At 35.2% G+C, this 20,690-nt stretch overlaps 1 protein-coding gene and 1 long non-coding RNA gene across 3 annotated transcripts in view; one reads left to right on the top strand and one right to left on the bottom strand.

Moving 5' to 3' along the window:
- Positions 1-941: 941 nt before the first annotated feature.
- The window catches only part of neb (nebulin), an 88,167-nt gene continuing 68,418 nt past the window's right edge, over positions 942-20,690 (top strand). Inside the window, exons 1-17 of one of the 2 annotated variants that reach the window (XM_087267708.1) lie at positions 942-1,024; positions 1,717-1,832; positions 2,262-2,324; positions 7,674-7,736; positions 8,905-9,021; positions 12,838-12,945; positions 13,153-13,257; positions 13,631-13,735; positions 13,849-13,953; positions 14,354-14,458; positions 14,664-14,768; positions 14,845-14,952; positions 17,799-17,915; positions 19,767-19,868; positions 19,952-20,059; positions 20,155-20,259; positions 20,341-20,439. In XM_087267708.1, the coding sequence (XP_087123834.1) occupies positions 2,283-2,324; positions 7,674-7,736; positions 8,905-9,021; positions 12,838-12,945; positions 13,153-13,257; positions 13,631-13,735; positions 13,849-13,953; positions 14,354-14,458; positions 14,664-14,768; positions 14,845-14,952; positions 17,799-17,915; positions 19,767-19,868; positions 19,952-20,059; positions 20,155-20,259; positions 20,341-20,439 (1,494 nt within the window). In that variant the 5' untranslated portion in view covers positions 942-1,024; positions 1,717-1,832; positions 2,262-2,282. The remainder of the gene's footprint in view (positions 1,025-1,716; positions 1,833-2,261; positions 2,325-7,673; positions 7,737-8,904; positions 9,022-12,837; positions 12,946-13,152; positions 13,258-13,630; positions 13,736-13,848; positions 13,954-14,353; positions 14,459-14,663; positions 14,769-14,844; positions 14,953-17,798; positions 17,916-19,766; positions 19,869-19,951; positions 20,060-20,154; positions 20,260-20,340; positions 20,440-20,690) is intronic. The other variant, XM_087267709.1, reaches the window with a different exon arrangement.
- LOC141376116 (uncharacterized) overlaps positions 16,935-20,690 on the bottom strand; it is a 49,265-nt gene continuing 45,509 nt past the window's right edge. Inside the window, exon 3 of the long non-coding RNA XR_015499370.1 lies at positions 16,935-19,198. This is a non-coding gene — a long non-coding RNA (uncharacterized LOC141376116). The remainder of the gene's footprint in view (positions 19,199-20,690) is intronic.

Below are 20,690 nucleotides of genomic sequence, written 5' to 3'. Positions count from 1 at the left end.
GGTTTGAGTTCCAAACAAGAAGACTATTATTTAAAAGCACAGGGAAAGATATCAGAAAGAGTGATTGAATTGAAGTGTCAGTTGTCCATTTTTTTAATACTCCAAAAAATAAAAGATTCATAACCAGGAGGAACAGAGGAGCTCAGATATTCAGAATTTAGATTCTCTCAGATATTCTTATGAGACCAGCGTCACATTAAAATTCACAGCGCTGTGTTACTTTTCTGCTTGATGGAAAGTGTACAGCACATTCCAAAGACATGCGGTACAGGTGAATTAGGTAGGCTAAATTGTCCGTTGTGTTTGATCTGAATGAATGTGTATGGGTGTTTCCCAGTGTTGGGCTGCAGCTGGAAGGCCATTCGCTGGATAAAAATTATGCTGAATAAGTTAGTGGTTAATTCCGCTGTGGCGACCCCAGATTATTAAAGGGACTAAGCCGAAAAGAAAATGAATGAATGAACTGGAATCAAGGGTTCCATGAAGAACCATCATCATCCTTTAGTTCCTCGCAGTAGAACAAATTTCTTTAGATGGTTGAAAACACTTTTGGGGTTTATGCTGGCACCTTTATTTTCAAGAGTGCTTCCCTCTTGCCTTGACCTGATTTTAGCCTCGGGGTTCCATGTATACACTTGGACCTAAACCAGTGACCTCAAGAAGAAGCTTCTCCACAAAAAAGGCCCAATTTTGCACCAGAGGCTTTACGCCTCCCTGTAGACCACAGAACATCTTACTGAATGCAGCATCCCGATTGCCAGAAAGCAGGTATTTTCCAGTGTTTTCTTTCTTCTTCCTCATAGTTGTATTGCTGATGATGTGCTGAACAGGTGCACTTTTCTGAAGTGTCGCTAATGTATATTTAGCTTTTGAAACCGGAGAAAGCTGCCCTCCGATTGGTCGATAGGAGCACATGATAACCGGAGTGCCGTTGCAGCTGTGAGCTTTTGCCCAGCGTTTCTCAGGAGGGAAGAGTTGGGGAGGCTCTGGCAGCTTGGAAAACGTTTTATCTTTAAAATCACCGGTAAGCAAAGGGAAAAACAAACTTCAAACTTCACAGCAGATTTACTCTCCAGCACTCTTTGCATGGCCTGCTTTGTTGGATTGACCATCTTCTACAGCCTGTTGGTAGAGGAAGTGATGCTGAGGGCGATGCTGGTCCACAGCCTGAAACGAATCATCTGACTTTAATGGCCACCGTTGCAGGAACAAACCATTTACTCGATGCTGGACCTTATTCATGGACTTAAAAAAAAAAGAACTGTTGAAGATTGAAGCAATTCACCACATGCGCAGGAATTTCTTAACACCCCATTCAGATCCCCCTCAACCTCTTTAATGAAAATGAGTAGAAAAGCATTATTTGATGTCATTTTCCTGGGAGTCGGCCCTAAAAAAGGGGAGTTAGTGGTCAGACCTAAATTTAACCTGCAGCCTCAGAAGGCATTGGAGCTCCTCTAGCTAAACAAAGCCAGCCAATCAGCCTGCAGCATTGGCTTACATGACAAATAGCTGGAGCGGTTCAGAGCAGCTGTCGCGAGCCTTCAGCCAGGAGGCGCAGCGTTTCGGGGGGTCTTAGGTGTCAAACCCTCTCACCTATCAAGGCCTGCAGAAAGAGATTTCAGCTTAAAATATAGATTTAGCTTTCTGTTATCCGACCACACTGAAGAGTCAGCTCATTCAGAAGAAAACTGACACGCTTTTGTCTTTGTTTAGGTTTGCAGGAATACATTAAACAGTGGAATAGCAGATTGGGACACGAGTGGATGGAAAGCGAGCACCTTCTTTACTGTAGGGTTGCTGAAATTCAACTGTAACGTTCTACAGTAAAGGTACGTTTGCATGTCTGTTGCGTCTTCAGATCATTTCTGTCAGTTTCGAATGTAGCGTGTCCTTCAAGTCCTGCTGAAATTGAAATCTTTCATTGAGAGTCACTCAAAAAGTAGCCCACCCAAAAATTTCTCATTATTTACACATGCTCAAGTGGTTTCATACTTTTATGAGTTTCTTTATTCTGTTAAACACAAAAGAAGATATTTTTAAAAAGTAACCAACATTTTTCAAAATAACCGATTTTGTGTTCAGCATAAACTCAAATAGGTGAGTAATGTATGACAGAATGTTCATATTTGGGTGAACTATCCCTTTAAGCTTACTTTATCAGTCTATTCAATCATTTGTTTATGTCTCATTGGCATTAATTAGCTTAACGCTGTTAGTAGCTCTGCTGATATTTGACAGTCTTTAATTTGCCTGTGTAGAGTGACTGAATCTGTTTGAAGATGGCATCGGAAGAAGAGTATGATGATGATGTTGTGGAGGAGGTAAGATCGATCCAACTTGTATTGGTTTTTTAGCTTATCCCTTCGTTCATCGAGGAACACTGCGCTACATTATTTGCTCTGCCCCTTCAGTAGCTTATATAGGCTTTTCACATTAACGCCCCATAGATCTCAGCCCTATAGGTATACTGGTGAACCCTATGAATAGTGATCTGGTATACTTCCAGCGTCAGCAGTTCAGTATGAGCTGCCATGTCGTATATATGATTAGCATTGGATCCCATTTCAAATGACCTCTTCCTTGGAGGCTCCAGTGCAGTAAATTCCATTTAATATGTGTTACATTCCCGGTAATGAATGCATCAGTGTGGTCTTTTCAGTGCACACAACTCATTTAATGCTTTAATGAAATCTCATTTATGCGGCAAGTCTTCTTGACCGCTTTTTAATGACCCCTGCAGCAGTTTGTCATAACCTGATGATAAGATTGTATTACGAACATGCTAATGTGATGTTTTCATGATCAAACCTGAATGGAAATAACCATTGTTAGATATAATACTCTAATTTTTATACTAACAGTGGGATTATGTTCTGTTCAAAGCTGCTAATTTGGCTGCAAGCTTCATTATGAGTGGGAAAATGTTATTTTAGATCAAATATACCATTTTTAGAGGTAGTTTTCAAGCTCCTTTTGAAGCTTCCAGCAGGTTTTGTTTACATCATTGTGTTTTTGTCATGTTATTCACTGAAATGCTATCTGTGTAAATGATAATTGTTTCTGTCTGAGTGTTCAATGGAAGAGTGAAAGCAGAAGGTCCAACTTTAATTCAGTATTTCCTAAAGAAATAGAGTTAAAGTAGACTTTGTATACTTTCATGTTCATTTCTGTTGTAGATATCTTATAGGGGTTTCCCCAAACTATTCCATATACTTATGTTCATTTTAAGCAAGCAAATTATGTGATTATTTGGGTTCCCCTGTAACATATCCAGGAAATGGAGATTTGCTATAATGTACTCTGAGAAGACGGAAATCTCAATGCAATATTCTGGAATAAACACTACCGGTCAAAAGTTTGGAGTCAGTAAGATTTTTAAATGTTTTGAAATGAGCTTCTCTGCTAACCAAGGCTGCATTTATTTAATAAAAAAAACAGTACAAATTGTAAAATTGTGAAATGTAATAATAATTGCACTAAAAAATAACTGTTCAAAAGTAGTTAACCATTTAATTTAATCATTTATTCCAGTGGTTTATTATGAATTTTCAACTTCACTATTCCAGTCTTCAGAGTCACATGATCCTTCAGAAATCACTCTATTCCTAATTATTATTATTATTATTGGTAATAGTAATAAAAGCAATAATGACTGTAATAATAATTTCATTTGAAACTACATACAATAAGAAAGCAGTTATTTAAATATTTATTATTATTTATTCTCTATATATTATTTAAATATTAAACAATTTAACAATTTTTTAATTTTAATAAATGAGTACATTGAACAATTTGCAAAAAAAAAAAAAAAAACTGACCCCAAACATTTGAGCGGTAGTGTATACTTGATACGCTCTGATTTCACTACTACTTTCATCCACACTTAGAATAGGATATGTGACAGGCATCAGCATTATTAAGAGGGCTTCCTTCATTGGATCTGGAAAAAGCAGAGAATTACATTTTGTTCTGTAATTTATTGTTGATTTTTCAGATATATAATTGTGACCCTGAAGCACAAAATCTGTTTTAAGTGGCAGAGGTATAGGTTTGCCATTTTACAAGTCAAAAGATTTCCTACTATATATATATAAACTAAATTTTGTAATAGTTATGTACATTGCAAAACATTTAGAAAGCTTTAAAGGTGATTTTCTTAATATGTCGATAAATAAATAAAAAAACATATTCCACATTTTTTATTAATCGTACCTCTGCTAAATATTGTCATACACTAACAAACCATATATCAGTTTTATTCAGCTTTCAGGTGATATCATTTAATTTCATAACTTATGACTAATTTTGTGGTCCAGGGTCACAATATACAGTGCTCAGCATAATTGAGCACACCCTAATTTGAAAATATTTTTATACATTTCTCAGTAAATATATGGGCAATGCTTTTTGGTGCATTTAAACAAAACAGATTTATTAAACAGATATAATTATTAAAATTATATTTTTTTCATCAAACATATTTAGAAACAGAAGGATAATACAATTAAATTCAAGCAAAATATTGCAAAAATAAATAAAATCTGTATTTAATATTTTTCTCTAACATATAAATAGGTGTACTAGTTTTTGGAGCGTTATCATAAGTTATTTTGTTAGATAAGCTCCAGATTTGGCTTCAGTACTGGCTTATTTAATGTATATGCACAAATATAATATTGTACAGCTTCCTACTGAACATATGAATTTAAAAGATAGATTTGTGAGTGGTGTGCTTATATAAGCACTGTATATTTAATAATTTTAAGTGTTAAATGTAGCAATTATAGAAAATAAATCTCAAAATGATCTACATTTCTGTGATTTTATTAATATATATATATACTCCCCATTAATGGAAAAGTGGCCTTCAGCTTTGGCTGAGTTGTTCTTTCATGAGCTACAAATATAGCAGTGGACATCTACGGCTGACTCGCAGAGAGGCAAATGAGACGAGCTGTGCTGTAAATTACACTACTTGTGCTGTTAACGTCATGCTGTTAAAATGCTTTGGGGGGGCAGGAACTATGGAAAAAAACACCTGTAAGTGTTGGAGAGGGAATGAGATTTTACTGTACATTATATTCCGTTAGATGTTCACCACTTTCCATGTCCCACATCTTGATTGATAAGTTAAATGTATCTAAAGCCCATGGTAATAAAACCCAGTGTATTCTGCTTTCTCCTGATCCAATTAAAGAATCTAGCTGTTAAGTATTTTTCCTGCTCTGGTTTCTTAGTTGGTCCTTATATTCGAAATCTTAGGCCCTCAGATGGTTCTGTTTGAGAGTGTTTTGTCTCGATATTTGATACGGTACAGTGCATTCTCCAAAAAGTTTGTTAGTCACATGTGTGGCTTAATGTGCTACACTGCATTCAGATATTTTATATTTGAGTGTTTGTGTTGGAATTTGTTCCCTGACCCGCTGTTTCTATTTACTACCATGACAATAACATTAGCTGCAAATAATAATAGTGGTGAGGTCATTGGGGCACTGAAATGTTCTTAGCACAGCCTGTCATAAGCCTCTGTCAGTCTGAGCCCGGCTGGGAATACAGCCTATGATGATATTTGTATTCCATAAACAACCACTGAGATATTCACTCAGTGTAATGGCAGATGAAAATGAGAAATTTTAATACTGAAGCACAATTTAGATTTAATGACCAACAACATGTTTGTGGTTTTTGCGTCAAATTAAAGTGATTTTATATCCATAGAAATAACATTATATGAAAGAAAAGTGTTTACTCTAAAGTTTCAAATAACTTTCTTGACAATAAAATGTCAAAATGTTGATGGAAATTTGATTTAGCATAACTGATGTATGTAAAACTGACAGCACAATTATTTTCACATGTAATGTAATGTGTGTATTTATATAGTGCATTCATTGTGTATGGCCATACACCCAAAGCGCTTCACAATCATGAGGGGGTCTCTCCATACCACCACCAGTGTGCAGCATCCACTTCTTAGATGATGCGACGGCAGCCACAGGACAACGGCGCCAGTGCGCTCACTAAACACCAGCTATAGGTAGAGGGCATAGACAGTGATAGAGCCAACTTGGTAGATGGGGATGATTGGGACGTCAGGATGGTAAGGGCTAATGGAGGAAATTTGGCCAGGACACTGGGGTTACACCCCTACTCTTTAGGAGGAGTGCCATGGGATTTTTAAAGACCACAGAGAGTCAGGACCTCTGTTTAACCTCTCATCTGAAAGACAGTGCTCACTGACAGTACGCTGTCTCCTTCACTATACTGGGGCATCAGGACTCACACAGACTGCAGGCTAAGCGCCCCCTGCTGGCCTCACTAACACCACTTTCAACAACTTAATTTTCCCATATGGTCCCTTTATACAGGTACTGACCAGGCTCAGCCTTGCTTAGCTTCAATGAGTAACCGGTCTTGGGTTGCAGGGTGATATGGCTGTGACAAGTAGTTATTAAAATATATATAATAGTAAGTGATTGTACTGTATTTTTCGTATTTGAAATGATCGAAAACTTGTTGATCAACCTGTTTTGAAGGATTATTGCACAATTTAAATGATAATTAATTAGTATTCGATGGCTGCCGTCCTTAAATATCCTTCTATATGTCACTATATATCATTAAATAGTGATTATTTGTCCAATAAGATTGTTTTGGTATTTTAAAGATTTTTCTTTTTTAAAGGTTTATTTTTGTCCTTTAATAAGTGGATAGGACAGTATTTCAGACAGGAAGCAAAGTGGGAGAGAGAGAAGGGGTAGAAACAGGAAATGTCCTCAAGCCGAGATTTGAACTCAGGATGTCCTGAAGTGCTACTGCACCATATGTCAGCATGCATATGTCACCATGTCTTTGGTAGATCATTTTAAAATTGTATGGTAGTTATTAGTTATTACACTTTTATTACAGTTTAGTTTACTTTTAAAAGTTAAGTAAAGTATTTTAAAAGTGTTTGATTGACTTTTTTTTTTAAAAAGTGACTAAAGCCATTGCTTTAAAATTATGAAGTGAATTAACTAAGCTCATAATCACAAAAAATAGTCAACTTTTTACTCACTTCTTTTAAGTAAAGACAACTTGTCACTTTAAATTACCCTTTTTAAGGTAAAGTCACTTTTTACTGTGTGGTTGGTATTCTTTAGAGACCCGTTATATATCCAATGACCAATATATCATGACATTAAAAATAACCTTAATAACCTAAAAAGTGAATGCAATAAAGAATTAGCTCTTCTAATGGAGTGAAAAATGTGTTTTGCTGCTTGTTCAAGTTACTTATTCAAAATAAGTTGAAGCAACACAATTCCTATGTTGTTTGGAATAACTTAATTGTTTTTTGATCAATTCACTTAAATTTGTAAAAAAATAAATAAATAAATAAGTTAACTTAATTTGTGTTTGTGAAGAAATTGTCAAGAACCCAGCACTAATTCAAGACTGGCTATTAGATAATTTCACAATTATGTAAACCTAATAACTGATAGAACAGTGACTTAAAGAGGAGCCATCTACAAGCAAATGTTATTTTGGTCATAATGTGATTATCTTTTGCACTTACTACAACCAGAGCTGGAAAAATAAAACCCTTCCCTGTTCCCTCAATTGTTTTCCTAAAGTCTGTAATCGTCTTTTTGAAAGCCCAGAGTTTTTCCCCCCTATATCTATAGTACTACTATGAGGAGGGTCCAACAATCACCACCACGACCACCTCAGTGTCTCATGGTGTTGAGGTAAATGATCTCCTCCGGTGAAGCGGATCTGAGTCATTCCACATGCCATGGGGGCTATTCCATTCCTTTATACCAGTTTAGATTTGATTAGTTAGATCGAGCCTTATGGGATCGCTTAAAGTGTGGATTATTAAACAAACGTCCTTGTTTAACAATTCATGAGTAGGTGAAGATGGATTGATATGTCCAAATTAAGTTCTGTCAAGTTCTAAGAGCAACACAATCATGAAAAATAGCCCCCATGAAATCTAGCCATGCAAATGCCACAGCGTTAGTAATGAGAGTGAGGGTGTGGTAAAAAGCTTTCTAGATGCGAGTTCATTTAATGTTCACATCAATGTATGTCTGTCTAAATGTGTAGTAGTATGTAGTTTGAACTAACGCTTAATGCATTTTGTTTGACTAATAGTTTTACAGCTTGATCAAGCCAATACTAATATGCTGATCTGTTGTTGTCATAAAAAGAGAAATTCTAATTTGCATGGCAAACACATTTTGTTGGCAGAAGACATGCAAGGTAAGTGCTGTAATATTCAAAGCAAATATGCAAATAAACACAATATTTATCTTTACATTTATTATCCAGTTTCTTTTTTTTGTTTGTTTAAATCAATGTACACTCTAAAACAGTGTTTCTCAGCCACGTTCCTGGAGGACTACCAAAACTGCATGTTTTGAATGTCTCCTTTGTCTATCACACCCATTACAGGTCTTTCAGTCCCTGCTAATGAGCTGATGATTTGAATCAGGTGCGTTTGCTTAAGGAGACATGGAAAATGTGCAGAGCTGGTGGGCCTCCAGGAACATGGTTGAGAAATACTGCTCTTAAAATGTCTGTTTGGGTCAAATATGGGCAACCCCAACTGTCAAGTTAAATTCTTCAATTATTTAGTAAATCAACTGCTGGGTTTGTACATATTTGACCCAAAATTGTGTTAAAACAACTTAAAGTGTAGCATTTTTAGATAAAATTATATTAGAACAAATCGTGTTGCATGCTTGCTTGTATAGTAATATTTAAGACTTTTTTTTGGTACCGTTATATAAAATATGATGTAAGGTTTCCTAAACTTCAACAATATTTCTTTGAATATGCTGTTATAGAGGTTTCTCATTAATGGCACTATGTGCATTTGTGTTAATTGTTGATTGCTCTTATTTCCCTAAGCCTGGACCTGGTGGTCTTCCTAGGCGCTCAGTCAGGAAGAAAGTGAAGGTGGACACCTCCAAGTTCATGACTCCTTACCTGGCACACAGCCAGAAGATGCTGGACCAGTACAGCCATGTAAGCAAATAACTATGGTTTATATATTTTTTTAATTTCTAGACTTACGTTTTTGTTCTTATTTTATGGAATGTAACCCGACCACCACTGTTAATGATTTAACAGAGTAAAAGTAAATAAAACAACAGAAATTATTTAAAACATAATGTGGAATATATACAGTGCATCTGAAAGGAATTCAAAGCGCTTCACTTTTTCCACCTTTATTATGTTACAGCCTTATTCCAAAATGAATTAAATTCATTTATTTCTTCCAAATTCTACACACAATGCCCCAAAATGACAATGTGAAATAGTTTTTAAAATTGTTGCGAATGTATTACAAATAAAAAACCTGAAAAATCACATGTACATAAATATTGACAGCGTTTGCCGTGAAGCTCTAAATTGAGCTCAGGTGCATTCTGTTTCCACTGATCATTCTTGAGATGTTTCAGCAGATTAATTAGAGTTCACCTGTGGTAAATTCTGTTGATTGGACATGATTTGAAAAGTGGAAGATGTTTGTAACCACCAGGACTCTTCCCAGAGCTGGCCGACCATCTAAGCCGATTGATCATGAGAAAAGGACCTTAGTCAGGGAGGTGATCAATAACCTGATGGTCACAGAGTCTGAGCTTCAGCGTTCTGCTTTGGAGAGAGGAGAACCTTACAGAAGGACAACCATCTGTGCAGCAATCCACCAATCAGGCCTGTGTGGTAGAGTGCCCAGACGGAAGCCACCCCCCACCTGGAATTTGCCAAAAGGCATCTGAAGGACTCTCAGACCATAAGAAACTAAATTCTCTGCTCTGATGAGACTAAAATAAAGTTTTAGAGAGAATTCCAGGCGTTATGTTTGGAGAAAACCAGGCACCGCTCATCACCAGGCTAATACCATCCCTACAGTAAAGCATGGTGGTGGCTGCATGATGCTGTGGGGATGTTATTCAGCAGAAGGGACTGGAAGACTAGTCAGGATAGAGGGAAAGATAAATGCAGCAATGCACAGAGACATCCTGAATGAAAACCTGCTTCAGAGTGCTCTCAACCTCAGACTGGGGTGACTGTTCATCTTCCAGCAGGACAATGACCCACAGTACACCGCCAAAATATCCAACCCAGGCTCATTGTGGAAACGTAGTCCCGCGGATGTTTCTGGAGACCGCGGAATATGTCCCAGCGGGTACATACGGTTGCAGTTTTTGTTTTCGCAAATCCGCGAGAGGCCGCTGTTGTGCGCTTTTTCGCACCTCAGACACCTCTCGCGAGTGCGGTTCGCGCCCGCGCTGTTCTCGCGTGAACTCAACAGAGGCCATTGTCCGACTGACTGGATGATTAACTGCACGACCGGCCAATCGACCGACCTGCCCTCCTCCTTCCCTGAACCCAACCAATTTTACCGATCGACCCGCCCACCCGCTCGCTTCCTTAAACAAGAGCAACAGTTTACAAAAGCCGTCCAAAAAAATAAAAGCCCTGATTTCTTTTTTTTTTCTACCGCGTTTTCGGATTTCACCGCGTTCTCACCCTGTTATGAAACTCATTCACTTAATTTTTGGGATTCTGTTTTTGTCTTACCTGATTGCTGGAACCGCCCTTCCGTGGACTTGAAACCAGTCGCCGTGGTCAACTCCTCTCTGCATCTCGAGCCTGTCGACGTACACGGTGAGCTGAGTGGACAAACGGGTTGCAGTGGGGAAGCCCTCCACAAGGAGGTAAGGCAAGCGCGAAAGGCAACAGCGTCACACCGCCCCGCAGCGTTCGCTTGAAAAAAATTAACGCAGCCGTACGTACCCCCCGGGACGTATTCCGCTGTCTCCAGAAACGTCAGCGGGACTACGTTTTCAGAATGAGCTTGGGTTGAAAATATCAATGGAGTGGCTTCACAACAACTTGGTGAGTGCTCTTAGTGGCCCAGCCAGAGCCCAGACCTAAATCCTATTAAACATCTTTGGAGAGATCTGAAAATGTCTGTACACCGTCGCTTCCCATCCAACCTGATAGAGCTTGAGAGGTACTGCAAAGAGGAATGGGCAAAAATTCCCAAGGACAGGTGTGCCAAGCTTTTGGCATCATATATAGAAGACTTGAGGCTGTAATTGCTGCCAAATGTGCATCAACAATGTACTGAGCAAAGGCTGTGAATCCTGATGTAGATGTGATTTTTACATGGGGTATTGTGTGTAGAATGTTGAGGTAATTAATGAATTTAATCCATTTTGGCATAAGGCTTTAACATAACAAATCTGGAAAAAGCGAAACGCTATGAATACTTTCCGGATGCAATGTACCACAGATAGTTTTCCATGTTAGTTAGTTCATTAGTAGGTAGGGGAGTTAGTAGACAGTTAGTGGGGGGTTACATTTATGCAGATGCTTTGATCCTAATTCTAGACTCTGCTTTTAGGTGAGAATCTTCAAAGCCAACAGCAAATATTTCAGGCCATGATCTGCTCTTCTGAGATGAATCTTGAAAAACCTGTGATTTTTTTTTTTTTTCAATTAGCAATTAGTGTAAGGTTTATATAATCCTAGGCTGAAAGTCTTTGATCGTCAGGTTGAAATGTTCACATACTGACTGATGGCCACTGTGGTGTGAGAAGATTTCTTCTCCTACAACAAGTCAGTCAATACTCGATAGAGATACAGAACTTGATGATACAAGTAGTGTGTGCTCCACAACAACTACTTTCCATGCCACAGATTGTTTGTGGCTACCATTACTAGCTACCATTTCTTCCTTGTACGATGTATCCTGCTTTTCAAAAGAGGAAGAAAGTGAAACTAACAATCAAAGCAATACACAATGGCAGACTTATAAGACATCTAGATAGGGAACTAGTAAAAAAAAAAAGAAGAAATGCTGAAATTTTGTGCTTATGTGTGTTCCTGGTATACCCTATATTATTGGAACCAAGTGCCAAATCCAAATTGGAAGTATAGTGATACTAGTAATGATTATTTCATGTACAGGTTTTTTATGAAAGTTGTTTTTGGGCGGGGGTTAGGGTTAAGGGATAAAATACAGTTTGTACAGTTTAAAAATCATTTAGACCATGAAAGTCACTACATGGAAAGTCATCGCACTTGTGTGTGTGAGCACACTTGCGTTTTTTGTGTGACATAAGGATAGATTTGTACACTGTAAAACTCAACAGTGAACTTTACCAAATGAAAAAAGGGTAGTTAACTCAAAATGTACTGAAAGTTACAGTTTTGAAATCAGTGTTAATGAGATAATTAATGAGATAATTAAATAACTCATTACTTCAACTTAAATGGAGTAAGTTCACAGTACTCATATTGATTCGTTTTTTTTTTTAACTCAAGTGGTTTGTAGCCATCGTTTCCTCAAACAGTTTGAGTTTCCTTAACTTTTTGGGTTTTACAGTATATAATGGCATGGGTATGATAAAGAGAAGGGATGTCACTACTTTTTCAAAAGGCTTATGAATCATACCAATGAAGTTTTTTGTTTTTTTTGTGAGATAAAAAAGCACAAGGGGTAATGTTGTGTATGGTAAATCTTGGTAAAGATGTGATGATCTTAGCAATTTTTGTGGAGTCTAGCCACACAAATTTCATTCCACCATAGTTTGACTTTTTTTTAACCTTTAACAAATAGTTGAATACAGAAGGCAAAGCGTACATCAAATTAATTCAAAGCAAAAGTAAAAACTGAAACATTGTAAGATAAACAAATACAGTTCGTTTGACTTTACTATTTCTGCTAAAAGCAAAATGGTATTTAACATTAATAACAATAGGAAATTTTTACTGAATGCTTAATGTCTTCTTGACTTGCAAGTTAAATATGTGTGTTTGTTTTTCTAGAACAAATACAGGGAGGAATATGAAAAATCAAAGGGGCAGCCCTACCTCATTTCGGCTGACACACCTGAGATGATTCGCATCAAAAAGGCCCAGGAGCAGCTAAGTGAGGTATGTACTGTACTATTGGGGGAGAAAAGCTTTTCAAACTGTCAGATGCTCGATCTTCATGTTCTTATGTCCAATTTTAACTTATGCATTTTTAATGAAAAACTAGTTTTAAAGAAGTCCAAAAAATCAGATATTTAGATATTTCTAGTTGATGGTGTAAATTTTGAACACATTATTATACGCTTAATAAACGTATTGGTAACCCAGGTGAAATACCGTATGGAGGGACTGAAGGCCAAAACCACCAGTCTGTATGATGGTGAGGCTCGTGAAGTTGCCCATGTCAAGCGCGTCTCGGACCTCATCAGCAAAGTAAGTGTTGGCATGCTGTTTTGGAAACAGAATAATAATAGTCAAATTTAATAATAGCCTTGAAGCATAGTTTAAACTGCCGTGATAGCATATTGCTCAGGAGAAATTTTCATAATGCTTTGCCAGATAAATTGCTCTATGAAAAAAAGAATCAAGTGAGTGATTCAATGTCCAACGAATTCATTATGCAATGTATACAGAATTTATTGAATTTAATTTATGGTACTGCTTAATATAGAATTACATTATTTTTATTTAAAATGGTCTGTTCTCAATATTGCGAGCTAAAAAGAAAAGACCCTGCCGATTGTCTGTGGATTCTTGTCTTTTGTCTGTTGTGTTTTTCAATGCTAACAGTGTATATCTTCTCCAGGTTCTGTACAGGCAGAAATGGGATGAGACTAAGGATAAGTACCTGCTCCCTCCTGACGCCCCTGAGCTTGTTCTTGCTGTGAAGAATGCAGCAAATTACAGCAAGGTAGATCTCCAATTCCTTTCTTAGTAGTAGATAATCAATAAAGTGATATTAACACTGATTATTTACTGTTATTTACTGATTCAACCTTTATGATGATTGAATATTCCTATCAGAAACTGTATACAGAGGTGTGGGATGAGGAGAAGACCATGTACTATCCGTACAGCGACAGCCCAGAGCTGCGCAGGGTTGCCAAAGCCCAAAAAGACCTCAGTGATGTAAGCGAAGTTGTAAAATAAGATATTAAATTAAATGGTGAAACAAAACACAGCTTATGTCCTTTATTTTAATTTATTTGTTTATTTATATTTTAAAATATTAATTTATTTATTTAATGTAAATTTTTAAATAAATGTTTAAAGTTTTATTTTATTATAATTTTTTTATTGTATTATTTATGTATTTTAATTTGTTTTGTTTTAAAATATTATTAAAATAAATATTTAAATTATTAAATATTATATATATATATATATATATATATATATATATATATATATATATATATATATATATATATATATATATATATATAATTTTTTTTCTCAGTTTTAAACATTTAGCAAGTTTTACTTATTCTCATATTGTCTCAAAAACTGTCATGCTTCAACTTCACAGATAGTCTACAAGAAAGGTCACGATGAGCGCAAGGCAAAGTACACTTCACTGGCTGATCCTCCGGAGATGGAGCTGGCCAAGAAAAACTTCGCCAATCGTAGTAATGTAAGATTTATTTAATATTGTATTATTATCATAATATCTGATCCATCAAACAAGTAATATTTTGGTTTATACACTTATTATGTTTTGTATTTTATAACGTAAACATTAGGACTTTAATGTGATGTAAATTTCTTCTGTTCCTGCAGTTGTAAATAAAGAATTAAATATGTGAAAAGATAATGAAAAACTCTTCAATTCTTCACAGCTTAAATATCATGAGGATTACAATAAGAACGTGAAGGGCAAATGGTGTGAAACCCCTTACTTTGATGTCGCTGTTGCTCGAATGGTTATGGACAACATCAGTGATGTAAGTAAAATATTTAAACAAATCTTCTGATAGAAATTGTACAAAATTCTTTGTCACACTTTTTCTTTCCCTCCAGAAAAAATATACGGCTGAGTTTGAAGATATAAAAGACCAAATTTATTTCATGCAAACAGACACACCAACATACGCTTCCAACAAAAAGGCTCGTGAAGCTGCAAGTTCGGTGAGTTTTCAGAGTTTATTTACAATAACTTACTTAATTCTTTCTAATTTACTTTTACAAAGTTACTAATTTCTTTCATTTAAACCTGGAAATGAACTGATGTGTTACTATTTTTATTCACATCTCAGCACAAAGAAATATTGTAATTTAAAATTAATAGGAAGTAGTTGAAATCTGAATTATTAGCCCCCTTTGATTTTTTTTCTTTTTTAAATATTTCCCAAAAGATGTTTAACAGAGCAAGAAAATTTTCACAATATATCTGACCATTTTTTTTTCTTCTGGAGAAAGTCTTATTTGTTTTATTCTGACTAGAATAAAAGCAGTTTTTAATTTTTTTAAAAACATTTTAAGGACAAAATTATTGGCCCCTTTAAGCTCTATATTTTTGCAAGAGTCTACAGAATAAACTATCATTATACAATAACTTGCCTAATTACCCTAACCTGCCTAGTTAACCTAGTTAAGCCTTTAAATGTCACTTTAAGCTGTATAGAAGTGTCTTGAAAAAATATCTAGTCAAATATTATTCACTGTCATTATGGCAAAGACTAAATAAATCAGTTATTAGAAATGAGTTATTAAAACTATTATGATTAGAAATATGTTGAGAGAATTTTCTCCCCGTTAAACAGAATTGGGGGAAAATAAACTGGGGGGAGAATAATTCAGATTTTAACTGTATGTGATAAATAAATTAAAAGTTGAATAATGGAATCTAGATCTTTTATCCGGCTGTGTTTGAAGTTGAAAAAGGGACTTTTATCCACATTTTTAAAAGTTTGAAGTGATATATTGTATGGGTTGTTGTTGTAAATGGTGTTATAAAATGGTGTTGGTAATAAACTGCTAGTACTAAAGAATGTACTAAAATGTCAATATTTAATGTTAAACTTGACAGTTGAATTTTTTAACATCAAAAGTTAACAGAGCAGATATCAAGGTCCCATAATGTGACTCATAATGGTAAATAAATGAAAAAGACCAGTTAATCACAAAATACGGAACCTGTTAATTAACATATATTTATACCATGCAAATTTCTATGTTTTTGCTTTTTCACCAGTTTCTTTTTGCTTTTTCTTTCTTTTTTTTTTGTTACAGATTTATTATTTAAAGTGTGTAAATGTGTGTTTTTTTACATGTTTATTTAAAGTTATCAAGATGAAAGTTCACTTTTTCGCTAATTTCAATGATTATTTATTTTCAGATTTAGATTTTCTTATTCGTTCAGTGACCACGAACTAAAATAAGATATTACATACTGATAGACAAACTTTTTCAGATCTTGTCACTGTATGGAAACAACCTTCCTGTGAAGATACTTTAAACAGATCATGAGTCAATTCAGAGATTGACCTGACCGATGTGGTGCTCTCCGCTGATCCCTGCTTACTAATTTCTCATTGGCTACATCATCATAGAGGACATGGAAAAACAAACAACATTAGATCACAAGTGTATTTATGCCCAGTAGATATAACATAGTCCAGGGATGATGATCAAATAGAGACACCTTTTTAGATACTGCACTTGTGTGTGACAGAGTGAATGCTACATTTAAACTTTGTCGAAAACCAAACATGTAGACCAGAATTTCGAAAAATGGGTCTGTCAGTAATCTTCTTTCACTGACTTCGTTTACATGGACGTCAGTAATCAAACTATTTGCCTTTATCTGATCAAATGTGATAAAAATCCTACATGACAAAAATCGTTTGATTGGGGTTTTTACATGTCTTTACTGCACTTCAATAATGTGACTAAAATCGGCATACTACAAGTCTTAATTCCATTTCTGTTTAGTTCGATTATGACCTTATTTGGATCAAATTAATAAAAAATGGCTGTTTACATGGTAGACTCTTAATCAGAGAATTGTCTTAATCATAATAAAATGGATTATTGGTGTCAATGTAAACATTCTCAATGATTGGTGCAAAATTTAGTATACGGTTACAGACTAGAGCGTGACAACAGAGATGATGATCCAAATGCAGTGTTTATTCAGAATGGTCAGGCAAGCAAAATTCATAACAGGAGTAAACATCAATGTCAGGGGTGATCCGATAGCAGGCAAACAATCATGTTTCAATAAGAGAGTCCAAAACAAACAAACCAGCAAACACACAAACCAGTCAGGAACAGGCAACAAGATATACACTCAGAAATGTTCATATTTCTTGTCAATTCTGTTTTTGCGATATTTCACTGAAGTTCTCATTCACTTTTTTAAATCAATAATATGATGAAAATACATACAGATCAGTTGTAGACATGTCGAATGTATCTGGTTTGAAGTTAAAGCTAAAGCAAAAGATGGCGGAAAACGTCTACTCAGTTAGCAGTTTTGAGACATGTGAGTGCTTTGCATTGTTTTAAATTAATAATGGATTCAGTTTACTGTAAAAAAATTACACTAAACAATTCAAACTATTTATGTGTTGAATTTAAACAAACTAATTAAATTTAGTAATATTTAACTTAATTTGTTGGTTTAAATTCAGCCCAAATAAAGTTTACAACAACTTAACTTTTCGAATCATTTTCTAATCATTTTTTTCAGTGTACATTTGTTGTATATGATTCCCTTTTTAAGGAAAATGGATCACATGCATACAGTGAGCCAAGCACACATTGTTTTTGACATTTATGACGCGCTGTCACAAAATATGCACCAGAATTTGTTTTGTTTTCTCAATATTTGGTCTACATTTTTTTGGTCAAAACTACACCTGTGAATAAAGAGTGACAACACCTTTAAAAAGTCCTTCAAAATCTCCAAGCCAATGGGTCCATCTAAAGATCTTAAGGCACTCAATATATGATTTTTTCTACTTCCTCAGGTCCAGTATAAGAAGAACTATGAGAAGACAAAAGCAGTGTGTGATTACAACGTTCTTCCTGCTACAGAGAACCCCCTTCTCAGACAGCTGAGATACGCAGGCACCATCTTGAGTGATGTATGTTAATCCAGATCCAGAAACTGCTTATTTAAAGAGTTGCACATATTCAACCCCTCTACTTCAAAACTAAAGTTGTTTTTTATTGATTTGTGTTATTGTGTAAATTAGTAAATAAAAACAGAGAATAGCATTATAAAATATTTGTGTTAACATTAGCTATCAGCAACATTGACCTTTAGGATTACTATTGCCACAGATTTATACAACCATGATTAAATGATCTTTAAATGGGAAATTGAAAATGTACTCACTATTTACTCAAGTAGTCAAACCTTAAAACCTTTGAGTTTTTTTTCTGTTAAACACCAAAGAAAATATTTAGAAATATCTCGGAAAAGGGTATCCATAGCCTTCCTTGGGTTTTTTTTTCATTCAATGAAAATCAGTGGCTACCAGTAGTGGACAGAGTACTCAAAAAATCATTCTCAAGAAAAAGTACCATTACTTGCCCCCAAATGTAGTGCAAGTAAAGTAAAACTACCTGTTGTAAATATTACTCAAAGTATAAGTAAAAAGACTTTTTAAAAGTACTCAAGAGTAGTGAGTATTACACTGTAAAAAGTTGATGCGTTTACATGCAGTTTGTGCAGGGATGTGTAAACGTAACATTCTGTAGTGCATTTAGTGATCTTCCTATATTTGTTCGTTAATAGTTAGTTTATTCATATTTTAGTTAGTTAGTTTGTTACTTCCTTCCATAGTTCAGTCCTTTTTTGAATCCTTCCTTTATTCATTTGGTACTTCCTTCCTTCGGTACCTCCCTTCATTCATTCAATCTTTCATTCATTCATATATATTTTAGTTTGTTGATTTGTTTGTTCCTTTCTTCCTTAGTTCTGTCCTTCTTTGAATCTTTCCTTCATTCATTTGGTCCTTCCTTCATTCCTCCTTCCATTCGTTCGTTCCTTTCTTCCTAAGATCAGTCCTTCCTTAAATCCATCCTTCATTCATTTGGCCCTTTCTTCATTCCTCCTTTCATTCGTTCCTTCCTTTCTTCCTTAGTTCAGTCTTTGAATCCTTCCTTCATTCATTTGGTCCTTCCTTCATTTCTCCTTTCATTCGTTCCTTCCTTCCTTCTTTAGTTCAGTCCTTCCTTGAATCCCTCCTTTATTCATTTGGTCCTTCATTCTTTCGCCCATTCATTCTTTTATATTTTGTTTCTTCCTTTATTAGGTATTTTGTTCATTTATTCATTTATTCATTCGTTCATTCTTTCCTTCCTTAATTTGTTCAGTCCTTCCTTGAATCCTTCCTTCATTCATTTGGTCCTTACTTCCTTCCTTCATTAGTTCGGTCCTTCCTTCGATCAGTTCTTCTTTCCTTTCCTTGTATGGTCCTTCCTTCATTCGACCCTTCCTTCCATTTAATGATTGTTTAAGGAAAAATAATGGAGTATAAGTACAGATACATTACTAAAAATGTACTCAAGGGAAGGTGAAAGTACACATTTTTAAAACTATGTAGCAAGTTACAATTCCTCAGAAAAACTACTCAATTACAGCAATTGAAGTATTTGTCATTTGTTACTACTGGTTTCCAACACAGTACTACTGGTTTCACAGAAAAAAACTCAACAATCTGGAACCACTTGAGGGTAAACAGTGAGGAACAATTAAATTTTTTCCCTTTGAGATGTCAGAATTAAAATTATGAAGCATTTAAATTATTATATTATATTATATTATATTATATTATATTATATTATATTATATTATATTATATTATATTATATTATATTATATTATATTATATTATATTATATTATATTATATTATTTAAACCACATTTGTCTGGAAATAAGCATACAGTTTGACTCATTTCTAACATGCTTCTCTTTTGCTTTTATAGAAAGTATATAAAGCCAATTATGAGAAATCAAGGGGATTCAGCATCAACTACTGCGACACTCCCAAGTTCAGGATGGATAGTGTATTGAAGAAGTTCAGTGACGTGAGTGAATATTACACCTTTTCATAAACATAAACATTATATATTTCCTCACTTAACAAGTTTATGCCATGGTTTTCCCACAGACACGTTACAAACAAAAGTATGAAAATGAGGTGAAGGGTCATTATATCGGTAGCTATGAAGACATATTCACCGTTCACTGCCACAGGATGGAAGAAATGAAGAATGAAGTAGGTTTCCAGTATTTACTTGCGCATAACTTTATCTTCTTGATCCCAAAGAATGTATTTGAGTATTCAAACATGTTTACTTTCTCCTGCAACAGCAAAACTACAAAGCTGATTATGAGGACATAAAGGCGAGATGTTACTTCCCTCAAACTGTTACGCCTGAGTATGAAGCCAATAAGAAACTTCAGAAATGTCAAGATGTAAGTACATACGCACACATTATAACGGTGGTTACAGAACCGGACTTCAGGTGATGTTTCTATTTGTGATTTGTCTTGTAGAAAGTTTATCGTCAGCATCCAGACAAAGTGAAGTTCACACAGGTGACAGACTCACCTGTTCAAGTGCAAGCTGCCATCAACGCTAAACAGCTAAGCGATGTACGTACAATCATTTCTTTATTGTGACTGTATGAAAAGTGTGTTTTTTGGATGCTATCAAGGCACAAAGCTGCCCTAGAAAAATCTCCTCATTCATTTTTAGAGCACAGTTGTCATGCTGATGCAGCTGACAATAGTGTGAATCCCCAGACATATTATTAGAGTTGTTTGTTTGTGCTATTTCGAGAGAATGTCACAGGCATTCAAAGCCTAATGAACAAATAAAATCAGACCCTTTTGAGACCCATGAG

The sequence above is a fragment of the Danio rerio genome, chromosome 9, assembly GCF_052040795.2.
Source record: "Danio rerio strain M-AB ecotype USA chromosome 9, GRCz13ab, whole genome shotgun sequence".
NCBI classification, from domain to species: Eukaryota; Metazoa; Chordata; class Actinopteri; order Cypriniformes; family Danionidae; genus Danio; species Danio rerio.
The sequence above is the reverse complement of the archived record's forward strand: the minus strand, read 5'-3'. Positions and strand labels throughout refer to the sequence as shown.